The 10,000-nt window shown below is 40.3% G+C and overlaps 1 protein-coding gene across 1 annotated transcript in view; it reads right to left on the bottom strand.

Annotated features, from left to right (window-relative positions):
• Nucleotides 1-10,000, bottom strand: part of LOC138038721 (trichohyalin-like) — a 10,611-nt gene that overhangs the window by 402 nt on the left and 209 nt on the right. Inside the window, exons 1-4 of the mRNA XM_068884757.1 lie at nt 9,988-10,000; nt 6,315-7,143; nt 4,713-5,232; nt 1-3,178 (exon numbers count right to left, since the gene is read on the bottom strand). The exon at nt 1-3,178 is cut by the window's left edge and continues 402 nt beyond it; the exon at nt 9,988-10,000 is cut by the window's right edge and continues 209 nt beyond it. Coding sequence (XP_068740858.1) covers nt 1-3,178; nt 4,713-5,232; nt 6,315-7,143; nt 9,988-10,000 — 4,540 coding nt within the window. The remainder of the gene's footprint in view (nt 3,179-4,712; nt 5,233-6,314; nt 7,144-9,987) is intronic.

The raw sequence follows: 10,000 nt of genomic DNA, 5'->3' as shown, positions 1-10,000 counted from the left end.
GCGATCGTACCATGGAGTAAACCGCTCATCATAAGAACGCTTGGAGTTTTGCACGCGCGGTTTGGCCCGTGACTTTGATTTCCGTTTACTGTTTTGATTTGGACGATGACAGAAACTAGAATCCAGATCGTCGCTAGGTTTCCATTCTACGTCGCAAGGGAACTGGGTAGCATGTTTATCTCTGCGCCTTTGAACGGAACGATCTTGAGCCCGCCGGTGATACCATGGGCCATACGGAAACTGGGTAACGTGCTCATCCTCGTTCCGGCGCAAGGATCGATCTTCAGCTCGCTTTTCATACCATGGTACAGACCGCTGATCGGCACGACCTCGCGCTCGTTCCTTTGCACGTCGAAAGACCCAGTCTGGGGGTGGAATCACTTCCTCTTCGTCCGAGTCTTGAAAAGTACACACTTTTCCTGTGGTATCGTCCTGTTTTCTCATACTCGTCTTGTATGCACGTGCTGGTCGCTCATCTTTCGGTATTTTCGGACCTTGAGGAACAACCTGTTCTCTTTCCATCCCAAACCGATCCTTGTGCCATTCTTCGGGAGAGGGTCGGAAACCTTCTGGAGCGATAGGACCTTCCGGCACCTTTCGATGGTGCAAACCTCGTGGTTCAGATCGAAACTCGTTATCAACGATCGGGCCTTGAACAAACCACGGACGATCCTCGGGTTTCTTCGGTTTCTTAGGCGACTTTTTCCGCTTGGACTCGGAATTTTCACGGTTGAAATCAACTTCACTCGATTCTCTGGAAACAATAACAAAAGCTCTAGTATCTGCTGCCTGATCAGCAACACTAGTGGATTTCCCTTCGTTTTCCCTCTTGTCGTGTTCTCTTACCAGTATTTTCACAAGATCAACATCAAATGTCAAGTTAACAAAATCAGTTAGAGCTTTATGTTCGGGTACTGTTGTTAATTCCGACTTTCTAATCCTCAAATTCGACTTCTCTTTTCCTCTCTGTTCGTTCCCGTGTTTTTCCAAGTCCTTCATCGATGTTTCAATATTTTCCTTCCCATTCTCCGATACGGTATTTCCGGGCCCGTTCGGGCTCAGCTCTACCTCTTCTTTGTCTTCTCTGGAACTCTTCATATGTCTTGGATCTTCGTCATTTAGTTCCGCATGATTGTTCTCGTTTGATTCCAGATTTTCTCCGTACCTCTTAAATAGCCTTTCTGGAATTAAACTTCGCAAGTAAGTCTTTTGCGTTTCTAACGTCTTTTTATGAACACTTGACAACCACTCCTTGACGTTCGCTAAATGTAATTTATGACCTTCGTCTTTAACTTCAGAACTTTCCGACCCGGCCTTTCTACGAAATAGTGATTGCTCCAGTAAACCTCTCCAATAAGCCCTCTGTTTTTCTAACGTCTTCTTGTGAACACTAGAAAACCACTGTTTGACATTTTCAAACTGCTTCCCAAAGAAGTAACCTCGATCACTTTCTTCTCGAGCGCCGTCTCTCTCGGCGTCATCACCTTGTTTCATATTCTCTGCTGCTTTCTCCTTCTCGTGCAATCCAAATTCACCTTTCCTTCTCCTTTTTTCTGTCTCATATTTCGCTTGTTCTCGAACAACAGCGTCATATTCTGTTTTGCGCTGTCGTTCATTTTCGGCTTCCTTAAACTTCTTCCTCGCTTTTTTTCGCTTCTTTGCCAGCTTTGCGCTTCTTCCCTTGTTCTCCTTTCGCTTTAGTTTCTTCACTTCTTTCAACCATTCCTTTAACTTTTCCCTAGCGGCCTTTTTTAACGCTTTCAAACTTCTATGCTGTTTCCGCAACTTCTCCTTTTCTTGAACAATCTCAGCTCTTAACCTTTCTACTTCTTTCGCCTTTTCTGCCTCCAACTTCTTTTTCAACTTTTTCCCTTCCTTTTCTTTCGCCAACAATTCTTTCCTTTTGTCCTCGAATTCTCCTTTCAATTTCTTTAACTTACTTTTTTCCGCCTTCAACTTCGCTGAAAATTCCTCGAGCCGTCTTTTATCGTTCTTATAAACCTTTACTTCCCATGAAAACGTCTTTTTCTCCTTTTTTAACTTCCTCCACGATCGACGTAATATGTCCTTTTTCGCTTTTATTGCTCGCCTTTCTTGTTTCAACTCTGACAACAACCGGTTTGTCTCTTTCACGCGCTCATTCATCTCCTTTTCTTTCTTCTTCAGCTCTCGCCGTTGGATCCTGTGCTTGCGAATTTCTTCGCCACGAAACTGGGTTAGATTTCGAAGAATTCCTTTTTGTTTCCTGAATAACAGCTGTTGCGACTGCGCCGACGTGTTGATGCCATCATTTTGCGCCTCCAAGATTTTTCTCAGCTTCAAAACTCTAGGAGGTGCATCCAAACTTTCCCAAGCACACCTACGAGAAGTAAAGTAGCCTTTGTAGGATTTAACTTGTTGATCTTTTCTATACTTAATTTTGTTATTCTTTGACGTTAATTTTGGTTCCACGACTAAAACGTTCGAGTCTTCCCTTTTTGGTGTCACGGATGCAGTCTCTACCGAATAAATCTTGACGGAAGTTTTCTTCGGCGCTGGGTTGACCAAGAGCTCGGATTGTTTCCTCTTTTCGAGATTATTATCCTCCAACAAAGTCGGAGCCTTGTCGCTCGTTCCGAGCCAAGGAGAAAAGAAATCTTGAGAAGATCGAAGACCATGCAAACGATCTTTGTTCATTTCGTTTGTATCCTGAAGTTGATTCACAGACCGTTCTTTGTTGCCTCGGTGCAAAGACTCGCTCGCTTCTCCTCCTTCAGGAAATTTAACACGAGTTTCTCGTTCGGTAACGTCCACTTCGGATGCAATGTTCGCAAAAACTGGTGAAAGCAAAGACGAGACCTCCTTGTGTTGCGACAACGATGTTAAAGAACGTTCTTGAAAAAGCAACGACACATCTGTCCTCTTATTTCTGTTTCCAGATGCGCAATTTTGGTTCTTTGAAGAACTATCAACCTCTTCCCCATTTGATACCGACTGCGAATCTTTGGTCCAGCGGTTTATAAACTCGCTCCAAGCCTTGTCACGAATGCGCGCTGCTTTCAGCGTTTTTGGCTCCACTTCATCGCGGGCGGTCACCTCTTTCGGTTTTTCATCAATTTCGGAGACTTTTTTGCTATCGTTTAAGCCCGGATTTCTTTCTGCATTCTTTCGCCAGCGACTGAGGAAATCTCTCCAATACCTGTCACGTGACAAATGAGACCACATGCATGAGAAAACGGCGTGTAGACCAAACGCCTACCTCACCTCATACGACTCGCCCATCTTAAATTTTTCACAAGTAACCCTAATGGCTGAATTATTTCAAGGGACGAGAATGAACAGCAATCCGGTTTATTAGAAATAAAGTGCTTGGAAACCTAATCTTTATTCACTTCTCCGAGGGCGTGGACAATAGATCACAAATCTTGGGTGGTAGAAAGCACGCTTCACCAAAGGGTAAAGCCTGAAAGGAATTTAATAATATTTAGTTCCCAGCCAAAGCAAAAGAAACTGCAAAGGCGTCCACAAGCGAGGAAAGAAACAACGTCGCGGAAACATTGTTGCAAAAGCAAATGTTTCCCCGTCTGCGACCCCAGGAAACATTTTGCTTCCTTAACAAATGTTTCCTCGTTTGCGCGCCGAGGAAACATTTCGGGAAACAATGTTACCGAAACAACGTTTACTCGATTACGGGCGCCCTAAGGACGGTGCCTCCTAATTCAAAGGTATTTTTGCCGCGGTCTATGATTATGCAGCAAATGTAGATCTTAACAAGTGTTATTGAAATCCAAAAAGAAACTTGGGGGTACCCACGCATTTTTCAAAGATAATTGATGAATAGTATTTGTAAAAAGCTTTAAAATACAAAGCAATGTGTGGCGTTCTTTCTCAAATTGAAACTTAATAATCTCTCAAAAATGCATGGTTAGCCCCAATTTTCTTTTTGGATACCAAGAGTAATTACTAACATCTACTTTCCCCGGGTAGTTTTAAACCGTGCAAAAATATCCGTGTATTGATAAGTATCACCAATAGGAAACCCGAGTATCTCGAGATGCGCAGAACGTATGCGCAATAACAATAGAAGGCACCGTCCTTAAAAGAGGTGTTAAATAATCCAACAGTGAATTTACCCGTTTTCCACTGCAAAATAATAATTAATAATTTCCAAAGTCAATTGGCAAGGTGTTATGAGTAACAGTCTCGCAAAGAACAAAGTAAGCCCCTTTCCCCGCCTTAAAGGTAGGATGGGAAGCAGAAGGGGGAAAAGCCGAGGTTTCATTTCCTATTTCTCATCAGTTCTTCCCTTATATTGGTTGGCTTTGGTTGCATCATTGTTATCCAATTTTCATGGTTTCCTATTATAAAGTTATTTGACTATGGTGATGCCTGTGGTCAGAGTGGCTTTGCTAATTTCATGACTCACGCTGTCACAAAAAATATAGCCTCAAGGCTGCTGCCTAACGGTCGCCCGGTCGCCTGAGGCGCCTTATTTGTGAGCGCAGGTGACCAAATTTCTGAACAAGTAGCCCGAATGGGCGCCTTACTTGATACATCCTCACTTTCCCGTAAATTTGATCCCAGCTGGAATTAACTAATACTGGGCTCTTGAAAAAATGACTTGGGCTACTAACTTTTAATGTTGGAAGCCCGAAGGGCTCCCGGAAGATTTTCTTAGGCTGCAGCCTTGAGCCTTCTTGCGGATTAAATGTACAGGCTTTCCAAAAACGCACCTGTCAAATTTGATATCACTAGTAGCCTCAACCTGGTGCAATTTTGTGTTCTCATTCATACGTCGCCACAAATCAGCAATGTGTTTTTCATGCAAGTAAAGTTGTTCCATGTGCTCCAACTGTAGCTGCAAAGCTTTGTTCCATTCATTGCCCCCTCCCCCTTTAGATTTTTCCTCCTCATACCTAAGTCGCCAGAACCAAGACATTAGTTTACTTGTGCGTAGACGCTGCTTCATACTTTCATGCAAACTCATAAGTTTGAAATGCCTTTGTTGAAGTTTTTCATGCAAAGCTTTGGTGTCAAACAGGTCTCCTGGCTGACGTTCGGCATCCTGTTCTCTCTGTCGATCGAGATGATCTTCCACTTTCCACATTGTCAACTGGTCAAGAAAATCAAGTGAAATTTCATCTAAAGGCTCCATGGTTTCTGAGGGCAGTGGAAATGAAGATGTTTTGGGTCCAGGCCTTTTGATGTTCCCAGATGCCTTCAAGTCCTGGCTACCAATGTACAAACTCATTCCTACAAAAATAAAAAAAAGACAAGTGTCAAATGAGCTGAGGAGCCAGAAAAGGAAGAGAACATAAAGGTTGATATGCTGCAAGCAGACATGCAGATATGCTGCAAGCAGGCAAGTTGGTGCCGAGTTTGTTCAAATCTTAAAGTGCCACTACAATGAAAATTTTGCATGTCCTTTCTTCTTTAGATTGTGAAAATAGACGTACTAAATAGGTATCATGCAAATTTTTAACTCAAAATTCCCACGAAAAGTATGATTATTGTAACATAGTTTTTCGGTTTTCGCTGTCCGCCATTACTCAAACGGTAAATGACCGTGAGCAAGGAAAAGGGTTGGGTCTAGCTGGATCGCCTGGGGTCTGACATCATGTGCAAAACGCTCAAAATAAACGCGGCTAATTTCCCATGCCGTCTATGAGATGTGAGAGATCGCCGAGTTGCTTTTTGCTGATATTATATACATTACTCCTTGATCGACTTGTTCGTTTGGTCAAACGCCCACGAAGCGATGCGTGTATGACGTCACGAGCCAAGTCTTGCGTGAAGACCGCTTAAAAATAATCGCAGGCTTCTACAATGCCGTCCGAGTAATGGCGGACAGATTTTTACCGGTTTTTGCCTGGCTATTTCCCGACTTATCTCACAATATCACATATTGACTTAATTGATGTTGAAAAAATTAGAAAAGAAAACCAAAAATTTTCGTCGTAGTCACTGTGGCACTTTAAGAAACTATTATAATTACAACAAAACTGCCTACTTCATTTAAACTAAGCAAATGAGCAAACGAACAAACCCATTACATTAAACAAATTTTTAGTGTTATTTAAAGGGCAACCACTCTTTACAAAAGGGAAACTCATGTCATCTATCCCTGTATCCTTCAGTTATTGGCAGGTACAAAACACCGGTAACTTGTTTTACCAATACAGGAAGAATCCTAAACATTCATTAAAGGTAACCTTAGGCCTAATATTAGCATTGATAAATGGTTAAGGTTTTTTTGAGAACTGTATAAGTAAAACAATAACCAGTGTAACCTGTGTTTTGTACCTGCCCTTCAGTTACAAAAAAATCAATCTTACCGTATCCAATAAAGAAACCGAGAGCTGTTGTCACACCAAGGAGAGCAAACAAAGTTGGAACATCTAGAAACATGGGACTTGCATCACATGTACCAACAGTTGTGACAACATTATCATTCTTGTTGGCTTTCGCGTCCCTGTCTTTGTTGTCATCACTGCAGGCAGCGGCAACGCCAGAATGTTCTTCCTCCTCATTACCATCTTCATCCAAATCAGTCTGATTAAAGAGATCACTGTCAAAAGAAAACACGCTAGATCTGGATTCCACCATCACTCCAGAGGGTTCATGACTTAGGCTAACAAAGTCCCCACCGAGATTTTCCTCTGGGATCGGCTCAACGTCATTGTCGTCTTCCAAGCTTTTAGATTCAATAGGAAATGACAAAGAACCACTTTCCGAGAGTTGAGGAAGCTCTCGCCAAGCATCAGCAGTTTGGGAGGAGATGTCAGAGGATGGATCATTTCCTTGAATACATTCAGATGAAAGTGAATCCTCAGCAGAAATACCACCTACAAAACCGCTACTCTCATTTGGACAGAAGTGATTGGAAATTATCATCACCCCATCAGACGCAGCACAATTGCAATCATCTTCTTTACCCTTCAAAACCTTGCTGTTGTCCTGCAGGTTTTGGACAAGACATACACCTTCCTCAGCTTGGAGCCTGACTGGATCTACTGCTGATGGTGATTGACACTGAAAGGCACTTAGAACTTCAAACTCAGGCTCGCTCTCACTGTCATCTCTGGGTTTGAATTCAGTTTGGGAAACTAGAGCATCATTTTTTGTTGAAGGTGACTTGCAGTAAGAAACAGAGTTCTTTCTTGCCTGAAAAAAGAGTTCAAAGTGACAAAAAATTCACTTTTTTTCCTAGTCTAAGACAACGCAACATAACACCTCAAAGGCACATGTAGACATATAGGGGTTCCCTTAGATTCAGTCGAGCTTTTGGCTTCTATAAAGAAAGCGAGCTAAACAAGTGACATGACTTACGGAAGGAGGCTTGATCAACTAACTAGTACTGCAAGCTGTCGTAACTGATTTCCCTTCCAAGACTGCCACTTATACATTTTACTCTTATGTCAGATGACTTAACGAGGCTCAAAATTGTTTCTGCCTTTTTTACACATTCAAATAAAATACTCTGTAGCATTTCTTTTTAGCATTAATTGTTAACATTCCTACTATTTTAAGCATTACAGCAGTTTGTATTTTTATAATGATATCTTTTATATTGATTGTAATCTAACTTGAAGGCCATGATGGATTTCTTTTTATTCTTTTTTATTCTTGTCAACACATTGAGGCAATGCATAATGCATTCTAAAAATCGGAATAATAATAATAATCATCATCATTATTATTAATATTATTATTATTCTGCCCATAGATATAGTTAGGGTAATCATATCAAGACGAAATTTGGCCATCGTACATTTTTCGCACATCACATTTTCTTCCAAAATACCATTACCATGGCAATGATATAAGGCATTTCTTTTAAAATCAGCTGAAGTTGTCTTTTTTGAAAAAACGGGACAGTGAAAAATCAGTTTTTTTACATTGTAAAGAAATTACTTCCAAATGAATTGAAGTTAATGTGCAAAAATGAAAACACTTTACTGTCCAGAAGCAGAAATGTAATCGAGTGAAGTTGCACAATCAAGAAAAATGAGAGGTTTACAAGATCAGCATTACATATGCATCAACCTCTCAATCGCATCTGCACATGTGTGGAACTACAAGCCAACAAAAACGGATTTACGTGACCATTAAAAGCAGTTTGCGCAAAATTTTTGTAGTTCTTGTGAACAGGAGATGTATTAAGAATTAGATGAAAAATGTGCGAAATCAGTGGTAAAGTTATTATCTACGGTCACCCATTTTGATTCATGAGCTGATGAGCAGCTGAAGTATTGTGTGTGGCTTACACGCAAGTGCTCTGCTGAAAACCCTTTCAAGCCTCCAATAACTCGTCAATGGGTGACCTCCTAAATGTGAAACGGTTACCCCCGGTAACATGAATGCTCCCACAAAACTAATGCCTTTTTGGGTATCAGGGTTCTAAATTGTGACCAATTGCAATACAGTCACATTTGCTATTTAATTTCCATTTGCAACTAAGATATCAGGAGCAGTCGCAAATTTACAACTAGTCTTCACCTTTGCTATTACGAAATAAAATGGTTAGCATTTGCCACCACTTTTGATAAAAAAAAAAAAAAAAAAAATGAATCAAGAGTTTCTGTTTGTCTGAAGATGTGGGGCAAATTCATAGAGACATGCATTTAGGTGTGATGTTACATGTACATTGCCGCCATTCCCTCTATCATTCGCCATTTTCAGGGGTTTGTTTGGATATCTACTGCAAGCTTATATTTTGTTTTCAAAGTGTTAAACAACTGGCAACACAATGCTATACAATGACCCAAGATGACATTTCATACACTGTGTGACTAAAATTCTCAAACTTGTGACTAAATTTTCTTATCTTGTCTTGAGCTAGAGAGAGGCATGGTTCTTTCCCTGAGATGACGTCACAGACTGCTTTTAAATTATATAACTGTGCAAAATGTCTCTCTGAAGTGGAACTCAAAGAACATGTAATCTCTTACTAGCTTGACAAGGGGACGAACAACTTTGAGCAACTTTTTGGGCTTGTTAGGAGCAAAATCGAAATAATTTAATTAATGTGAATATTTTATGGTGCTGAAATTTGTAATTGCCATTAATTTAATTAATAGTACCTTTCCAAAAATTTGGTGAATTTTCAAACAATCTGCTGACACCAAGGTTACTTGGTGGAATGTACAAATGCTGGTGAATGAACAAAAAAAGCTAAGGAGAGACCTTCTCTTTTTATCTAGCAACATAGTGGGAAATTATTGACTACCGTGGTTCTTGTCTCGAAGCTCCTCTCAGAAGTATATTTTTTTAGTATTGAAACCAAAGCTCTAACATTGCATTAATTGATGCAATTATTATTTCTTATTATTATTATTTGTCTGATGACCAGAAAAACACAAATATAAATATTTCAGACATGCAGAAAAATGAGACATTTCTAATAATTATTATTATGCTGGATTTCAAAGTCCACGTGGTGATGGAAGTCCACGTGGTGAAAGCGTTCTATAATTGATTATACTTAGTAAACTGGCTTTCAATCGCACCACATCATTTGCGATTCCCATTTTCCGTTTTGGACCGCTTACCTAACCAACGGTGACGAATGACAGAAACCTGTTCATCACGTGATCGCAAAGTGTTTGGAAGATGTAAATTAAAATCGCTTGGGTACAATTGTAAACACGAAACAAACACGGCTCCCAACTTAAAAATTATATAAATACAAGTTCACTTCCACATGAATCAATAAGCTCACAGCTTTTGCATCCCCTTATTTCCAGTATGCACCTCAACTATGCACAACGTTGGACTATCGACAAGGGTATGTAACAACAGCTGAAATAAATATTGCAAATTGGCGAAGAATATCTTCAACTTCTGCCAATTATTTACTTATAATTTGCCAATTTCATTGGACACGAAATACCTAAGGCTCTTTTTTCGCTAATCCAAGGTGAAAAAAATTAACGCTCTCATAATTAAAAAAAAAAACAGAGGTTCAATGCCTTTAAAAAGACGACAACTTAAGTTTCTTATGCTCACCTGAATGTCAATT

The sequence above is a fragment of the Montipora capricornis genome, chromosome 2 (genome assembly GCF_036669925.1).
Source record: "Montipora capricornis isolate CH-2021 chromosome 2, ASM3666992v2, whole genome shotgun sequence".
Taxonomy (NCBI): Eukaryota; Metazoa; Cnidaria; class Anthozoa; order Scleractinia; family Acroporidae; genus Montipora; species Montipora capricornis.
Note: the sequence above shows the minus strand (reverse complement) of the source record. Positions and strands in the feature narration are given on the sequence as shown.